The 19,657-nt window shown below is 39.4% G+C and overlaps 1 protein-coding gene across 5 annotated transcripts in view; it reads right to left on the reverse strand.

Annotated features, from left to right (window-relative positions):
- Positions 1-19,657, reverse strand: part of LOC133664826 (phospholipid-transporting ATPase IH-like) — an 88,800-nt gene that overhangs the window by 12,399 nt on the left and 56,744 nt on the right. For 3 of the 5 annotated variants that reach the window (XM_062069761.1, XM_062069766.1, XM_062069763.1), the window contains 15 exons: positions 17,681-17,878; positions 17,431-17,604; positions 16,457-16,623; positions 15,015-15,086; positions 14,143-14,216; positions 13,881-13,984; positions 11,794-11,975; positions 11,154-11,387; positions 10,889-11,066; positions 10,707-10,809; positions 3,072-3,217; positions 2,802-2,861; positions 2,402-2,529; positions 2,016-2,151; positions 361-384 (listed from right to left, as the gene is read on the reverse strand). In XM_062069761.1, the coding sequence (XP_061925745.1) occupies positions 361-384; positions 2,016-2,151; positions 2,402-2,529; positions 2,802-2,861; positions 3,072-3,217; positions 10,707-10,809; positions 10,889-11,066; positions 11,154-11,387; positions 11,794-11,975; positions 13,881-13,984; positions 14,143-14,216; positions 15,015-15,086; positions 16,457-16,623; positions 17,431-17,604; positions 17,681-17,878 (1,980 nt within the window). The remainder of the gene's footprint in view (positions 1-360; positions 385-2,015; positions 2,152-2,401; positions 2,530-2,801; positions 2,862-3,071; positions 3,218-10,706; positions 10,810-10,888; positions 11,067-11,153; positions 11,388-11,793; positions 11,976-13,880; positions 13,985-14,142; positions 14,217-15,014; positions 15,087-16,456; positions 16,624-17,430; positions 17,605-17,680; positions 17,879-19,657) is intronic. The other 2 variants (XM_062069762.1, XM_062069765.1) reach the window with 1 other exon arrangement.

A 19,657-nucleotide genomic window follows, 5' to 3' on the forward strand; every position in this document is an offset into this window, starting at 1 on the left:
AATTGTGCAACTACATGAACACACACACACACACACACACACACACACACACACACACACACACGCTTGCATACACACTTAGAGACAAATGCAAAGACTCTTTAGACAGGTAAACAAAAGTCAGCTCATAATCTGAGATCACGTCCTTATTCTACGTGCTACCACCACAAAATAAAGCAAGGAAGCATCTTGGAGCGTGTGTTTTCCATTAAGGGAACTGATGGACCGGAGGGTAGCTACACACTGAAATGAAGATGGAGCTGATGAATGAGACAATCAAACAGAAAGTCCAAACTGCGGTACAAACTTAAAAAAAAAAAAGGAGACAGAGAGAATTGACAGAGAGGAGGACAGGCTTACCATCTGTGTGTTGGTGGTCATAAGCTGGAGGAGGCGAAAGAAGAGCAGCAAAATAAAGCGAGAGGAAGCAGAGAGAAAGAAAGGGAGGGGGGGAGAAGAGAGAAAAATAATCAGGACAAAAGGTAAAATGAATTTAGTGATGTAATAACTGAAAAAACAAACAAACAGGACCGAAGGAAATCATGATACAAAGTAACGATACAGATAACGATATCTTTGATATGAATGGAAATCATATGTTGTTGACCTCAGAAAAAAGCTTGTTGTTAAAAGTCCGCAAATAATAATAACAATATTAATAAAAAACAACAACATGAACATTATAATGTCCAATTTGATACAGTTAGTTAGTCACCCAGGGCATTTAGCTACTGCAGCATACAGGGCCTTTTTTTTTTTTTACAAGATATTAATATTATATATTAATTTAATTAATATTTCATTAAAAAATTGGCAATATATTTTTTGAATAAGAAAAAAATCAAATCATCTAATGTAGCTTAATATAAAATTATAAATTATTATTATCATTTGCCAAGTCTGTATATTCGAGTTGATATTTTACTTAACTGTATTATAAATCTATTACATTCCTAGATTGTGATACACCAAATTATTAAAGTAATTATATTTAAACAGTTTATAACTATAATTGGTATATATATATATATATATATATATATATATATATATATATATATATATATATATATGTATATATATATACATATATATATATATATATATATATATATATATATATATATATATATATATATATATATATATATATATATATATATATATATATATATATATATATATATATACACACAGATATATATATACACAAATATATACATATATGTACACATATATATATATATTAAAATTATGTACAAAATAGATTTTTATATATATATATATATATATATATTAATCCATATTCTACTAAGCTTTATTATAAATGCAATAATTCCTACATAGTGATGCATATTAAAATTAATTTCATTAAAAACATTACAGTAATTTTGTTTAAATAGTTTATATTTATAGTTTGTATTTTTAATGAATATAATATATTAACAGTAATATATTTTATTCATATACTGCAGTATATGTATTTATTAAAATTAAAATATATTATTATATATTAAAAATAATACAAATACTATGCACATTGGTACTTTTAAATTAACTGTATACATAAAATATATATACATATAGTACAGTATAAATAACGTGAATCATAATTAAATATTATATACAAAATAAAACCATATATATATATTTTAATTAACTATATATATATTTTTTATTATTGTTAAAAATAAATGCATATATTATAGTATGTGTAATGTGAATGATAAATATAATTATTGTATACAAAAATAAAATTGATTATATCATAATTACTGAATTCCCATATTTTGAAAAATCTACCAGTAGTAAATGACAGTTTCACAAATGGACCAAAATAACTGCCTTTAGAGTCAAACCACCATCATGTTAACATGGTAATGATGCTCACATGGGAATTACAGCTACCAATTGGCACCACCTGTTTACCTTTATTTGATCAGCGGACACCGCCATTACCAGCTCTTATATGAGGAAACATGGCACCCCCACAAATACCGCCACACGTGGCTCACCTGGCCATTGCTGGTGAAAGTGGTGTTGTCAAACAGGAAGTAGGCACCAAAAAAGAAGATGACGGCATCAAACACGCCCAAGCATGTCCAGTACAGGAAGACTGGCCATCGGAGGAGAGAGTTTTTGGCAATATCCCTGAGGCAAAAAAAGATGGCGGCGGCAACATCATCAAAACAGTCCGGTAATTTAAACATTTATATTTTATTCTATATCAGTATCCAATATTTTCAGTGTAGCCTGACAGGCAATAACATTAAGTACACCTACATAGTCCAATACAATAATCTGCCTTTAATTCTCTCACTAACTGGAGGTTTAGCCAGCAAATATTAGTCTAAAAACATTTTTTTTTGTAATAATTCTCTGGCATTTGTTTCACCCTCACCTGTACAAGGAGGGTTCCCGTTTGAGCGTCTCCACGGTGACGTGCTGCTCCACCAGGCTGTAGAGGAGGATGGGCAGTGACGTGAAGCTGATGTTGTACAGGGTCAAGTAGGCCGTATCGTACAGAGGCTGTAGTGGAAGGAAACATGGCACCAGAAAGGCCATCATCATTATCCATTAACAGTGTGGTCACCTTGGAGGAAATAGCTATGAGCCACCTTAGTGCTCATTTGAGGGTTAGATGGTAGCTCCTATCTTAGCTATTTTCACACTAAACTGCATGTGCACTAGCAGGCTATAACATCTGGAGGATGCTTGAAGTGCAAATTGTCAAGGCCATTAAGGCTAATGGGTGGTACAGCGCTACATAAACAACGCTGACTTGGCAAGTAAATAGTTACCTGCTGGGAGAAGCCGCAGAAGAACTGATACAGGAACTGGGGGAAGATGAAACATACATTCTGAAAGGAATAAAAACAAGAGTTAAACCGATGAGGATTTGATGGGGCTTAAAATGCTACACATATCAGTGTATGGGGTAGATGGTGGCCTATAAAGCTGATTGAGTAGGAAGTAAAAAAAATAAAATAAAAAACAGGCCTGCCAAAAATGAGTCAGTTGGCAGGGAATAGCTTGCTATGGAAGCCACCCACGCTTCGCACTCCGAGTACCTTGTAGAAGAAGTACTGAACCAGCTCAGCGATGCGTATGTAGTAGTAATGACCGTGAACCAGAAGCATTTTCTTCAGATGTTTGAACTTTGGGATGGCGTAGTCACTGTTCCTCGCTGCCTGGCGACCTTCCTTACCCATAATCCCTGTAGGAACACATAAAAACGGTAAACAATGGAGTACCATGTAATGATATACAGTTTAGAACCTGATTGATGGCATACCAGACACTTCATTAGGTACACCTGCACAATGTGTGTATATATACATATATATATATAATATGTGAAGTGAAGTGAAGTGAATTACATTTATATAGCGCTTTTTCTCAAGTGACTCAAAGTGCTTTACATAGTGAAACCCAATATCTAAGTTACATTCAAACCAGTGTGGGTGGCACTGGGAGCAGGTGGGTAAAGTGTCTTGCCCAAGGACACAACGGCAGTGACTAGGATGGCGGAAGCGGGGATCGAACCTGCAACCCTCAAGTTGCTGGCACGGCCGCTCTACCAACCGAGCTATACCGAGCTATATATATATATATATATATATATATATATATACACTACCGTTCAAAAGTTTGGGGTCACATTGAAATGTCCTTATTTTCACTGAAGATAACTTTAAACTAGTCTTAACTTTAAAGAAATACACTCTATACATTGCTAATGTGGTAAATGACTATTCTAGCTGCAAATGTCTGGTTTTTGGTGCAATATCTACATAGATGTATAGAGGCCCATTTCCAGCAACTATCTTTCCAGTGTTCTAATGGTACAATGTGTTTGCTCATTGGCTCAGAAGGCTAATTGATGATTAGAAAACCCTTGTGCAATCATGTTCACACATCTGAAAACCGTTTAGCTCATTACAGAAGCTACAAAACTGACCTTTCTTTGAGCAGATTGAGTTTCTGGAGCATCACATTTGTGGGGTCAATTAAACGCTCAAAATGGCCAGAAAAAGAGAACTTTCATCTGAAACTCGACAGTCTATTCTTGTTCTTAGAAATGAAGGCTATTTTACAAAATTGTCTGGGTGACCCCAAACTTTTGAACGGTAGTGTATATATATATATATATATATATATATATATATATATATATATATATATATATATATATATATATATATATATATATATATGTGTGTAAATAAAAACATAATACAATGATTTGCAAATTATTTTAACTTATATTCAATTGAATACACTGCAAAGAGAAGATATTTAATGTTCGAACTGAGAAACTTACTTTTTTTTGTGCAATTATACATTAACTCAGAATTTAATGACAGCAACACATTGCAAAAAAGTTGGCACAGAGGCATTTTTACCACTGTGTTACATGGCCTTTCCTTTTAACAACACTCAGTCAACCTTTGGGTTTGATTGATTGATTGATTAAAACTTTTATTAGTAGATTGCACAGTACAGTACATATTCCGTACAATTGACCACTAAATGGTAACACTCGAATACGTTTTTCAACTTGTTTAAGTCAGGGTCCACGCTAATCAATTCATGATAAACTGAGAAGACCAATTTTTGAAGCTTTTTAGGTGAAATTATTTCCCATTCTTGCTTGATGTACAGCTTAAGTTGTTCAACAGTCCGGGGTTTCCGTTGTCGTATTTTACGCTTCATAATGCGGCCCACATTTTTAATGGGAGACAGGTCTGGACTACAGGCAGGCCAGTCTAGTAACCACACTCTTTTACTATGAAGCCACGCTGTTGTAACACGTGCAGGATGTAGCTTGGCATTGTCTTGCTGAAATAAGCTAAAAAAGACGTTGCTTTGATGGCAACACATGTTGCTCCAAAACCTGTATGTACCTTTCAGCATTAATGGTGCCTTCACAGATGTGTAAGTTACCCATGTCTTGGGCACTAATACCCCCATGCCATCACAGATGCTGCCTTTTCCACTTTGCACCTATAATAATCCGGATGGTTCTTTTCCTTTTTGGTCCGGAAGACCAAAAAGGACAGCAGGAACTTCACTCGGTGACAGAAAACACTGTGAGTAATGGCTTCCTGCGCGTCTTGCACCATATTCACGGAGAGGTTGGCTCTGCTAGAGGGCCGTGTCCGCCAGTTAGAGCAGAGTAATGTCGTAACTTTAGATGTTGCGGACACATCTGCTAGCGTTAGCTGTAGCGAGCTAACTAGCCCAGCTTGTAGCAGTCCTAAGCGGCCTACAAGCTACGGTGTACCGGTTGAGACGCATAATAGATTTAGCTCTTTAGCTAGTCCTACACCCCAGTCTACCGGGCACCACACCTTAGTCATAGGGGACTCCATCACCCGAAACATAAAGCTTAGCAAACCAGCCACAGTAAAGTGTATCCCCGGGGCCAGAGCACCTGACATTGAAGCTAATCTTAGGGAGCTAACTCGCAACAGGCCTAGTAAACACGTACGACAGGCTAATCGCACCACTAATTATGCGAATATAGTTGTACACGTTGGCTCCAATGACACTAGAATGAGACAGTCAGAGATTACAAAGAGAAACATAGCCAGGACTTGTGATCTCGCCAGAAAGATGTCCAGGCATCGAGTAATTGTCTCTGGCCCCCTGCCTGCGAGAGGCAATGATGAGAGATATAGCAGATTAGTCTCGCTTAACAAGTGGCTGTCTAGCTACTGTAGGCAACAGGGACTAACGTTTATTGATAACTGGCCCTCTTTCTGGGGCAAACCAGGCTTGCTGATGAGAGACGGCCTTCACCCTAACCAGGAAGGCGCCATCATCCTGTCTAGAAACATAGACTACTATTTAAGTCTCACTTGACTGACTACACTAGAGCAAGCCCGGTCACAGGCAATTACAATGTCTGTTAGTCCGGGTGAGGAGTCAGTTAAGCTAGAACTAGCCAGCGCCAGGCTGGATAATCCATGTACGCATAGCAATTCTCTTAGAATAATACACAATTCACATAATGTTTTTTCTGTTGTGTCTGTGTCAGAGGTGGACATGCATTCTACTGAGGTGGCAAATTATGATATGTCCAGTCTATTGCAGCACCAAGCAAACAATCGGAAAATTCCCGTCATATCAATTCCTAGATATGGTCGAAACTATTTAAAGTGCACTACGCATAATAAACGCAACATTGTTAATATTGCCACTACGGATAATCTTAACAAAAACTCGTCAAAACAGCCCAATACCTATAATATGGGCTTTTTAAACATAAGATCATTGTCTCCCAAGGCGTTATTAGTTAATGAGGTCATTAGAGACAACAATCTTAACGTCATTGGTCTTAGCGAAACCTGGCTCAGACCAGACGAATTTTTTGCGCTCAATGAGGCATCTCCTCCTAACTATACGAATGCGCATGTTGCCCGTCCTCTTAAAAGGGGAGGGGGTGTCGCACTAATATACAATGAAAATTCAACCTTACCCCTAACCTAAATAATAAATATAAATCGTTTGAGGTGCTTACTATGAGGTCTGTCACAACGCTACCTCTCGACCTGGCTGTTATCTATCGCCCCCTGGGCCCTATTCGGACTTTATCAGTGAATTCTCAGAGTTCGTTGCTGATCTAGTGACGCACGCCGACAATATAATCATAATGGGGGACTTTAATATCCATATGAATACCCCATCGGACCCTCAGTGCGTGGCGCTCCAAACCATAATTGATAGCTGTGGTCTTACACAAATAATACATGAACCCACGCATCGCAACGGTAATACAATAGATCTAGTGCTTGTCAGGGGTGTCACCACCTCCAAAGTTATGATACTTCCATATACTAAAGTAATGTCCGATCATTACCTTATAAAATTTGAAGTTTTGACTCATTGTCAACAAGCTAATAATAATAATAACTGCTATAGCGGCCGCAACATTAATGCTGCCACAACGATGACTCTTGCTGACCTACTGCCTTCTGTAATGGCACCATTCCCAAATTATGTCGGCTCTATTGATAACCTCACTAACAACTTTGACGATGCCTTGCGCGAAATTATTGATAGTATAGCACCGCTAAAGCAAAAAAGGGCCCCTAAAAGGCGCACCCCATGGTTTACAGAAGAAATTAGAGCTCATAAATTATCACGTAGAAAACTGGAACGCAAATGGCGCGTGACTAAACTTGAGGTTTTCCATCAAGCATGGAGTGATAGTTTAATAACTTATAAACGCATGCTTACCTTAGCTAAAGCTAAATACTACTCAAATCTCATCCGCCTCAACAAAAACGATCCTAAATTTCTGTTTAGTACAGTAGCATCGCTAACCCAACAAGGGACTCCTCCCAGTAGCTCCACCCACTCGGCAGATGATTTTATGAATTTCTTTAATAAGAAAATTGAACTCATTAGAAAGGAGATTAAAGACAACGCATCCCAGCTACAACTGGGTTCTATTAACACAAATACGACTGTATATACGACGGACACTGCCCTCCAAAATAGTCTCTCTATTTTTGATGAAATAACATTAGAGGAATTATTACAGCGTGTAAGTGGGATAAAACAAACAACATGTTTACTTGACCCACTTCCTGGGAAACTTATCAAGGAACTGTTTGTATTATTAGGTCCATCAGTGTTAAATATTATAAACTTATCACTTTCCTCCGGCACTGTTCCCCTAGCATTCAAAAAAGCGGTTATTCATCCTCTGCTCAAAAGACCTAACCTCGATCCTGAACTCATGGTAAACTACCGACCGGTCTCCCACCTTCCGTTTATTTCCAAAATTCTCGAAAAAATTGTTGCACAGCAGCTAAATGAACACTTAGTGACTAACAATCTCTGTGAACCTTTTCAATCCAGTTTCAGGGCAAATCACTCTACGGAGACAGCCCTCGCAAAAATTACTAATGATCTATTGCTAACGATGGATTCTGATGCGTCATCTATGTTGCTGCTTCTTGATCTTAGCGCCGCTTTCGATACCGTCGATCATAATATTTTATTAGAGCGTATCAAAACACGTATTGGTATGTCAGACTTAGCCTTGTCTTGGTTTAACTCTTATCTTACTGACAGGATGCAGTGCGTCTCCCATAACAATGTGACCTCGGACTATGTCAAGGTAACGCGCGGAGTTCCCCAGGGTTCGGTTCTTGGCCCTGCACTCTTTAGTATTTACATGCTGCTGCTGGGTGACATCATACGCAAGTACGGTGTTAGCTTTCACTGTTATGCTGATGACACTCAACTCTACATGCCCCTAAAGCTGACCAACACGCCAGATTGTAGTCAGCTGGAGGCGTGTCTTAATGAAATTAAACAATGGATGTCCGCTAACTTTTTGCAACTCAACGCTAAGAAAACGGAAATGCTGATTATCGGTCCTGCTAGACACCAACATCTATTTAATAATACCACCTTAACATTTGACAACCAAACAATTAAACAAGGCGACTCGGTAAAGAATCTGGGTATTATCTTCGACCCAACTCTCTCGTTTGAGTCACACATTAAGAGTGTTACTAAAACGGCCTTCTTTCATCTCCGTAATATCGCTAAAATTCGTTCCATCTTGTCCACTAGCGACGCTGAGATCATTATTCATGCGTTCGTTACGTCTCGTCTCGATTACTGTAACGTATTATTTTCGGGTCTCCCTATGTCTAGCATTAAAAGATTACAGTTGGTACAAAATGCGGCTGCAAGGCTTTTGACAAAAACAAGAAAGTTTGATCATATTACGCCTATACTGGCTTACCTGCACTGGCTTCCTGTGCACTTAAGATGCGACTTTAAGGTTTTACTACTTACGTATAAAATACTACACGGTTTAGCTCCAGCCTATCTCGCCGATTGTATTGTACCATATGTCCCGACAAGAAATCTGCGTTCAAAGAACTCCGGCTTATTAGTGATTCCCAGAGCCAAAAAAAAGTCTGCGGGCTATAGAGCGTTTTCTATTCGGGCTCCAGTACTCTGGAATGCCCTCCCGGTAACAGTTAGAGATGCTACCTCAGTAGAAGCATTTAAGTCCCATCTTAAAACTCATTTGTATAATCTAGCCTTTAAATAGACCCCCCTTTTTTAGACCAGTTGATCTGCCGTTTCTTTTCTTCTCTCCTCTTCTCCCCTGTCCCTTGCGAGGGGGAGTTGCATAGGTCCGGTGGCCATGGATGAAGTGCTGGCTGTCCAGAGTCGGGACCCCGGGTGGACCACTAGCCTGTGCATCGGTTGGGGACATCTCTGCGCTGCTGACCCGTCTCCGCTCGACTTTCACAATGTTATGTCAGACCCACTCGACATCCATTGCTTTCGGTCTCCCCTAGAGGGGGGGGGGGGGTTACCCACATATGCGGTCCTCTCCAAGGTTTCTCATAGTCATTCACCGACGTCCCACTGGGGTGAGTTTTTCCTTGCCCGTATGTGGGCTCTGTACCGAGGATGTCGTTGTGGCTTGTACAGCCCTTTGAGACACTTGTGATTTAGGGCTATGTAAATAAACATTGATTGATTGATTGATTGATTGAAGACACAACGTCCATAGTTTCCAAAAACAATTTGAAATGTGGACTCTTCAGACCACAGAACACTTTTCCGAAGCGAAACCTGCTGCGTTTCTGTGTGTTGTTGATAAATGGCTTTCGCTTTGCATAGTAGAGTTTTAACTTGCACTTACAGATTTAGTGACAAACTGTAGTTACTGACAGTTGTTTTCTGAAGTGTTCCTGAGCCCATGTGGTGATATCCTTTACACACTGATGTCGCTTTTTTGATGCAGTACCGCCTGAGGGATCGAAGGTCACGGGCATTCAATGTTGGTTTGCCGCTTACATGCAGTGATTTCTCCAGATTCTCTGAAACTTTTGATGATATTACGGACCGTAGATGGTGAAATCCCTAAATTCCTTGCAATAGCTGGTTGAGTAATGTTGTTCTTAAACTGTTCGACAATTTGCTCACACATTTGTTCACAAAGCGGTGACCCTCACCCCATTCTTGTTTGTGAATGACTGAGCATTTCATGGAAGCTGATTTTATACCCAATCATGGCACCCACTTTTTCTAAATTAGCCTGTTCACCTGTGGGATGTTCCAAAAAAGTGTTCGATGAGTATTCCTAAACGTTCTCAGTCTTTTTTGCCACTTGTGCCAGCTTTTAAACATGTTGCAGAAATCAAATTCCAAATTAGCTAATAATTGCAGAAAATAACAAAGTTTACCAGTTCAAACGTTAAGTATCTTGTCTTTGCAGTCTATTCAATTGTATATAGGTTTGAAAGTATTTTTAAATCATTGTATTCTGTTTTTATTTACTATTTACACAACGTGCCAACTACACTGGTTTTGTATATATATATATATATATACACACACATATTTACACATATACATGCATATACGAACATATACATGCATATACATACATACATCCATCCATCCATTTTCTACCCTTGTCCCCTTCGGGGTTGCGGGGGACATATATACATATACACACACTAAGTATTCTGATTAAATATCAATAATGTACTAATATCTATAATACGACGTGACAAAAACTGCTGCCCAATGGAACCATTTAGTTTTTGTTTGTTCTTTTTATCTAAACAACTAGTACAACATTTGTGTTTGTCATTTCATTTGGATGAACAAAAAAAAACAGTGATGACATTGTATTAATAAATCGAGGAGCTCACCAATGCCCACATGTGCTTCTAAAATCATGCTGACATCATTGGCTCCGTCGCCGACAGCGAGAGTTATGGGGTGCTCCTTGGAGGCCTTGATCAGCTTGACGATCTGCAGGGGAAAATGTCTATTCACTCGGAACACTGGCCGCCATGGGAGCCGCATTAGGGTTGACGCATCTCTCGCTTACCTGTGCCTTCTGCAGTGGCGCCATGCGACAACAGAGCACGGCGCTACAATTGCGACAGATCTCCAGGAAGATCTCTCGGTAGTTGCCATGGCCGGCGACTTCCTGCTTGGGCTTGAGGACCGCCGACAGCGTGGCTCCGTCGATGATAAGACCAAAGTCGAGGCAGTCGACAGACAACCTGCAGGGATAACGTCACCGCCGGCATCAATCAAAAGATTATTATCGTTGTAGTCTAATGTGGCACAAGTGCAACGCCCGCCCTTACCCAGAAATGGATCGTTGCCTGAGAACAGTCCTATTCAGCTCAAACAGAACATCATGGAGGCTCTGCTCCTCTGTGCGCTTCTTGGTCAGCTCCAGGATCTGAGTGCTGCGGCGAAAGAGCTTGCTGGCGTAGCAGGTGGCCGCCGCCGTCTCCATCTTGTCCCCCGTCAGGACCCAAACTTTTATTCCAGCCTTGTGCAGCGACTCGATGGTATCGGCCGCCTTCTCCTGGAGCCTGAGCATCAATAAGTCAATAACCGCTGAGCCTCTAGCGGAGCGGGGAGGGGGTTTTTGGAGGTTAAAGCATTCATCAAAACTACAATCAATCCATGAGCAAGTGGTGATAACTTATCAATGTGCCACTGTTCACTGTCCTACACCATCTCCTGTTTATCTATTAGGAACTGTCAGGCCACCAATCGATCTGTAGAGAGCTGCTTTATAGGATCAATACTGTCGGTCTTGTACCCGTGTAAAAACAGAGAAACTAGAAGTGTGCTCAGTAGAGTGTAGATTCCCGACAGGGCTAAACAGTCCTAACTTGGATCAGCGCTAGTTTGTATACTTTTATGGACGCCTCCTGCCTGCACCTAATTTCTGTTATTACTTTGAATTGATTTGGCTGCCCAGGTGAGACCAACCTGTCCTCCACAGCCGTGGCACCCAGAAGTACAAAGTCTCTTTCGATGACGTCGTAGGCTTCAGCCAGCCTTTGCTCCCTGTCCTGCAGGGCCAGCTTGGCTTCCGTCAAGTGCCGACACGCCTCCCGGTACTCCACCTCCGACAGCTTCTTGTAGGCCACGCACAGGGTCCGCAGGCCTTCCTGTTGCCACAACGACAAAAACGGTTAACAAACATTCCTGAAAAAATTCAACTACAATACTGCTTTCTTCACCTTCTCTAAGCAGTAAAATGGATTAATATCAATAATACATGATAGGCTGCTATGCCTTCAATGATGATTTTGCATAACTCACTCTCTATCTTTAAACAATATTTAATTGTATATGTACACTACCGTTCAAAAGTTTGGGGTCACCCAAACAATTTTGTGGAATAGCCTTCATTTCTAAGAACAAGAATAGACTGTCGAGTTTCAGATGAAAGTTCTCTTTTTTTGGCCATTTTGAGCGTTTAATTGACCCCACAAATGTGATGCTCCAGAAACTCAATCTGCTCAAAGGAAGGTCAGTTTTGTAGCTTCTGTAACGAGCTAAACTGTTTTCAGATGTGTGAACATGATTGCACAAGGGTTTTCTAATCATCAATTAGCCTTCTGAGCCAATGAGCAAACACATTGTACCATTAGAACACTGGAGTGATAGTTTCTGGAAATGGGCCTCTATACACCTATGTAGATATTGCACCAAAAACCAGACATTTCCAGCTAGAATAGTCATTTACCACATTAGCAATGTATAGAGTGTATTTCTTTAAAGTTAAGACTAGTTTAAAGTTATCTTCATTGAAAAGTACAGTGCTTTTCCTTCAAAAATAAGGACATTTCAATGTGACCCCAAACTTTTGAACGGTAGTGTATATAATTTTATTTATTAATAAACAACTTCAATTATTTATTCGTACCACTGCATTATGCTCTGTAGTGTCCATTTTGACCTTAGTTAACAAATATGATAAATTACTTCTGTTGATTTTGAACCAAACTCTGACAAAAAAAAAAAAAGCTTCTTTGTGGTGCGCAGTATTATGCTGCAAAAGTCATGATATGTTGCTTTTCCTCCAATAATACTTCAGTTTATCAATATTTTTATTATTGTTATTAAATGTACCTGTTTTATTGTGGTTACTAATACTATTGGTCTACTGTCTTATAGTTAGGTGTGTGGCGGACATTTGGACTGAAGTCACCAACAATTACACAAGTCCCCTTACTTTTCTGTTGATCTTGACCCACATGGTATGACAAGCTCAAGAAACATTTCTAAACCTTTTTAACGGTTTGCAGCATTATGCTGAAATAGTCACAATAATGCATAAGCTGCTATGCTTCCAATATTACTTCAGTATAATAACCTGTCATTTTTGTTTTATGTTCATTTGTAATCACTTTTTTTTTTTTTAATAATACCTTAATTTGCTGATTGGCTGGGAGAAATCCCAATGATGTAACTTCATGTCTTATAGTATAAGTGAAGTGAAGTGAATTATATTTATATAGCACTTTTCTCTACTGACTCAAAGCGCTTTACATAGTGAAACCCATTATCTAAATTTTTTTTAAAGTAACATTTAAACCAGTGTGGATGGCACTGGGAGCAGGTGGGTTAAGTGTCTTGCCCAAGGACACAACGGCTGAGATTAGGATGGCTCAAGCGGAAATCGGACCTGGAACCCTGTCGACAGAACCACAGACGACGCATGCAGTTTAAATTTTGACTTAAGATGATCAAATATTAGATAATTACGACACACATTTCTCTCTGTTCCTGTTGATTTAGAGTGAGGCACTATGAAATGGTGGTAAAAAATAAGCTTTGTTGTTTTGTCGACAGCATTACCCTGGAATAGTCACAACAATGCATGATATGCTGCTACGCCTACAATTGTACTACCCCCCCCACTCAACCTCACACTTAAAATCATTAAAACATGATATAATTTTTATTCAAATTCATTGCTATTATTTGTGTGCAGCGTCCATTTAAAAAAATATGGTTCCTTGTCCTACAGTATAAAGGGCTACAAATTGTATCCTAGATGGACTTACCACAGCGTTCTGCTCCACCCGGGCCTTCACCTGCTCCAACTTCCCAGACACCACCAAGGGAAAAATGGCAGAGTCAGCCCCCTTGCAGAAGAGCAGGTATTCTCCTGACAAAAAACATAGTAAAACTGATATCCATGCCTCTCCATTTGATTTTTTGAATGAATCCAGGCAAAATAAAATGTCTTATTTTTTGGGGGGTGGAAGGTGTGGATACGTTTTTTTCCTGTAATCAGCAACTACTTTATGTGTCAGCTTGACTCACCTGAGCTCGCTCTGACAATGACGCTCATTCTCCTCCTTACAGAGTCAAAGTTGAGCACATGAAGCAGCTCAAACCTGGGGCAGAAAAAGTGTCAGCATTAAAAGAACCCTTCAATTGATTTATTTTAGTTTTTTTACAATTGAATTAATTATCTTTGTTTGAGCATTATTTTGGCAGTACAGTTGTGAGTTTATGGAGACAGGGTGGGGACAATGAATGGGAAAAAAACAAAAGATACATGAATAAAGTCATATGTATGCCATACAAAGTTGTCATAAAGGCAAAATACTAGTAGGATACAACTGCTATTTTATCAGTTAAAATACTATGGAATTACTGTTCCTGACTCAATTCAATATAAGATTTATGATGGCAACAGTTGGGCCCTGCAACTGATTATTTGTATTTTCATTGACCAGGTGATAGTTTGACCCTGAAACCAACTCTTTCTATTTATATTCACCAGCATAGTGGAAATAATTGTGTTCCTCCACACCCTGATATCAATCCTGTTGAGGTGCGGATTATTTCCATTAAGAACTTGCAAGAGGAAGGATAAAATGCAAAGCGTCGTCTCTGCTGAATGCACCTTCCCCCGCCTCTCCATCTCCTATCTACAGTATGTTTCCTTAAAAAAGATGACTATTGATGACTAAAGAGTTCAAGGGAGGCTGAGTCTGAAACATTTAGTTTCTATGGATCATCCTCCACAGAGCCGCCTCTTCCAATCAAATCAAGCATGACTTAAACATTAAAAAAACAAGTGTTGCAGTTCACAGCTTAGCTATTCCTTCTCCCTTCATGCCCACATCCCAATCAATGGCATTTTGCTTTCCGGTGGCGTAACCACAGCAACCACTTTGCAGACGAACCTTTCAATTTCATCGTCTTTGTTCAGGATCTCCATGTAGTTGTCCTTCAGTCTCAGGTATGTGTAGCCCAGCCTGGGGAACAAGAGGAAAGGGAGAAATCAATACATGCACAATGAAACACAAGCTGGACAAAGCTGCCGATGTCATTTTTAATGGAAACGTGATGACAGTGCGCACACATTACACACCATCTGGGAAAGCAATAGGTGGAGCGCAACAACATCCCCCAACGTTCACCAACCAAAGACCAACTAAGGTGTCCTGACTTAAAATAGAGCCAAGTTATATGAGCATGCTGCTTCGGATACACTGGCCTTAGCGTGTTAGCACTTTCACTTTTTAAAGGGTAGCTGTAGAAAATACCACAGACTTACTGTATTTACATATTTCAATCTATACCAGGGTACGGCATGAACATAGAAGAATCATTGGCTTGATTGAAGATTAACTGCATCTTGAAGCAAATTCAAGAGCAATACTTGGGTGCAACCAGCAGAGGCACTGTTAATTCAATAGCCCATCCATCCATCCATTTTCTACCGCTTGTCCCTTACGGGGTCGCGGGGGGTGCTGGAGCCTATCTCAGCTGCATTCGGGCGGAAGGCGGGGTACACCCTGGACAAGTCGCCACCTCATCACAGGGCCAACACAGATAGACAGACAACATTCACACTCGCATTCACAAACTAGGGCCAATTTCAATAGCTTCCTGTCTAAATACATTAGTTACAGAAAGTAGAACTTTTCTATGACAACTCCTCAGGAAATAATTATCCTGCTCAATCAAAACCGTTTTGAACTCCTGTTTTTGTGCCAAATAGATTGTTCCTACCCCACAAATTTTTTAAATATTTTTAAAATAAATTTATTACAAAAAAACAACAACAATACATTTGTAATAGTTTAGAGTTTATAAAATTGTTTTTATTAAAAAAAAAACATTTGAAGTTATTACTACAAGGAAAACATCTCAATTTAAGAAGACTAAAGTCATAATATCACAAGGTAAAAAGTCTCAATAATAATGAGAATTTCAAAAAAATATATAAAATAATAGCACAAGGGAGAAAATACTTAATTTTAGAAGAAAGGTAGTAATACAAGGGGAAAAAAGGACATTTTATGACAATACAGTCATAATATTACGAGACAAAGCCTTATAAGAATAAAGTCTGAATTTCAGAGACTAAAGGTTGTAATATTTCAAGGAAAAAAACGGACTTAAAAATAATAAAGTTGTAATATTGTGAGAAAAAAAAATCTATTTTGTGAGAAAATAAAGTCACAAAGATGTATTAGGAAAAAAAAAAAAACTAGACACAAGACTAAAGTTGTAATAATAGGAGAAGGCAACCTTCCAAATAAAGTCGACTCCCCTTTCTTTACAATAATCGTCTACAACATTATGCAGACTCTGCGCGATCCAACTCTCCAACATTTACCTTTTCATTCCCTCCACCAACGCAACTTCATCTGGCGAGGAAGAAATGTAGAAGGATGTGGGTCGGCCCTGGTGGATGCCCCTCTTGATGCCGTCCACGGTCTCCTCCTCCTTCACTTGCACCGTGTGACACAGACACAGGGCCCGGAAGAACAGGTCCTCGTGCTCCTGCAGACACACATGAAAATTAATGATTAGAATCCGCATGCATAGATAATAAAGCTTGGTGTTGCTTACAGTAAGTTTACTATTGTAGCTGTGTTGTGGTGCAAATGTGCACTGCAAGTGCTAAAGAAAACACACACACACATACACGTTCCTGTATTTGTTACCTTCTTGAGACCTCCGAAAAATGCCTACCTCTTTAGGACCACCCTTTCTAGATATATAAAGATTTATATTTACAACATTAATAATATATACATAATATGCAAATATAAAAAAGGTACCGTAAGCTTTTATTTCATTTTTTGTTTGTAATTTGTTTTTAATCTTCATTATTTATTACAAGTTATTACAGTATGTCTCTATATACATTTTTATTTATTTATTTTTAATTAATTTTGGCCAAAGGGGGCGCATTTCAATTTCTTATACACACTTGTTATTTCATATGTTGGCCAGATGTGGAGCACTTTTAAAACAGACACAGTCAATTTGAAAAATCCCTCCTTTTTGGGACCAACCTAATTTTGATAGCTTTCACCACCAGGGGTGCAAATGAGACATTCTCTATTAGATGCAATGGTTTTCCGTATTGGGACCATGATTTATGTCTTAACTTGTTCACCGGTCCTCATATGGAAGGTACTTTTCCTTGTTGATGTTTCAAGAAGTGTATAAATACATGCACACACACACACACACACACACACACACACACACACACACACACACACACACACACACACACACACACACACACACACACACACACACACACACACACACACACACACACACACACGCACTTACCCTGCGGTATCCTCCAGGTGAGGAATCTATCATGTCTATGCTGGAGGCAGCGCTAAGGATTTGACCGTTGCAGATGGCGTGCGGGATGTAGACGTTCCCATCTACGCAGCATTCGATAAACTCCATGTTGTTTTCTGTCAGAGTCCCCGTCTTATCAGTAAAAACATACTCCACCTGGGAGTGAGAGGATAGATGACAGCTAAGGAAACCTCCGAAGAACGTTTCGGGAAAGGTCGGATAAAGCGAGTACCTGCCCCAGCTCCTCGTTCAAGTCAGAGGTGTTGACCTGAGCGCCTTCCCCCAGCTCCTCATCAAACATCTCCTCGTCCCAGGTGATGAAGTAGGAGCCCAGGAATTTCTGCATCTCAACCGTGACGTACATGGACACGGGAATGATGTAATTGAACAAGACGGTGAAGGCCAGGAAGTCTGTGAAAGCTCGGATCACCTGCAGATGACACGAGCATTAACAGGTACAATATGACTGGGACAGTACTGGGTTAACTCTAAAAAGAAAATAATACCGTAATATCATGCGAATGATCGTAAGTCAACATTAATTAGAATCAAGCTAATAGTCATGTTATAACAACACAATTACCAGTAAAACAGTATAGCCGTAATATTTTGAGAAAAAGTCATATTTTAATGAATACATTATTATTATTAAAAGAATAAAGTCATAATAAAACAAGAAAAAAGTCCCAATTTTATAATAACAAAGTCATAATTTAATGAGAGTAAAATAACATTACCAAAAAAGTGGTAGCGGGGGTGTAAATTGTAGCCTGGAAGAGTTAGGGATGCAAGGGATTCTGGGTATTTGTTCTGTTGTGTTTATGTTGTGTTACGGTGCGGATGTTCTCCCGAAATGTGTTTGTCATTCTTGTTTGGTGTGGGTTCACAGTGTGGCGCATATTTGTAACAGTGTTAAAGTTGTTTATACGGCCACCCTCAGTGTGACCTGTACGGCTGTTGATCAAGTATGTCTTGCAGTCACTTTCGTGTGTACGCAGAAGTCGCATGCAACATGTGACTGGGCCTATGGTGAAAAAGCGGACGCATCAACAGGTTACAGAGGACGCTAAAGTCAGTGCCATCACGGCACGCCCTTAATATTGTTGTCCGGGTGAATATCGGGAGAAATTCGGGAGAATGGTTGCCCCGGGAGATTGTCGGGAGGGGCACTGAAATTTGTGAGTCTCCCGGAAAAATCAGGAGGGTTGGCAAGTATGAGTTGACCTTGCAGAAGATTTAAATTTGATTTAAAATGTAATTAATTGGATTTTATCGACACTAGAAAAGAAACCATTGGCTTCAAGAACAGCACTTTTAGCACTTTTCAAATAATTAAAGACAGTAAACTTTGTGCGAAAAGAGCCAAGATGGTGCTCCCCAGAGGGCGAAGAGATGTCTGAGTCAACTGTTACGTATTTTCCTTACATTGTTGCGCAGGGCTCAAAGGACATACTCAAAAAACAACCTTTTTTTGAGTATGATTAGGCGACCTTAATAAAGCAGAAAGAGCACAGCAATTTCTGAAAATTTGACTGGGGTCCTTCCCTGAGCTACCATGCTGTGCTAACCAGACGCTCGGGCCGCTGCAGACGGGGAAAAAAAGACGACCACTAGCCGAAGCCAAAGCGTGGCTGACGGGGAAGAGCGGACCATAGACTCCGGTGCATAGTTATCAAAGGAAGGCTAACTCTTCCGGTTATAATACTGGCAAATGTTGAGTCTCCGGAAAATAAGATGGATGAACTCCAACCTCAGCGGCAGGACTTAGCAAGAAGGAACGGCAGCCCTCGTTAAAAAACAAGCCTGATGCACGGACATTAAGATGATTTCAAACTCCTGCTTTGAAAATGTGGAATATCTAAATTACGGCCATTTCATCTGCACCGAGAACCGCAATGTATTATTGTGAGTGTCGTGTACATGATGGGCATTGAAATACATATCTGGATGCTGCTATAATTATCTTGGGTGATTTTAACCTCTGTAATTTACGCTAATTCCCTTATAAGAAATAAAATAAAACTTCACCTGCAGGGTCCAATATCTACAGTATTTATTTCAGTCACACTGCTTACATTTTTGGCTAAGTTACTGAATCAATTTCAACTCACTAAATCATTTCGGATTGTATTGTTCTAAAAAATGTTATCGTCCCTGAATCGCATCATTCTGAATCGAATCAAATCATCGTTACAGTAAGAAGACAGGA

The sequence above is a fragment of the Entelurus aequoreus genome, linkage group LG14 (genome assembly GCF_033978785.1).
Source record: "Entelurus aequoreus isolate RoL-2023_Sb linkage group LG14, RoL_Eaeq_v1.1, whole genome shotgun sequence".
In the NCBI taxonomy this organism is placed as follows: domain Eukaryota; kingdom Metazoa; phylum Chordata; class Actinopteri; order Syngnathiformes; family Syngnathidae; genus Entelurus; species Entelurus aequoreus.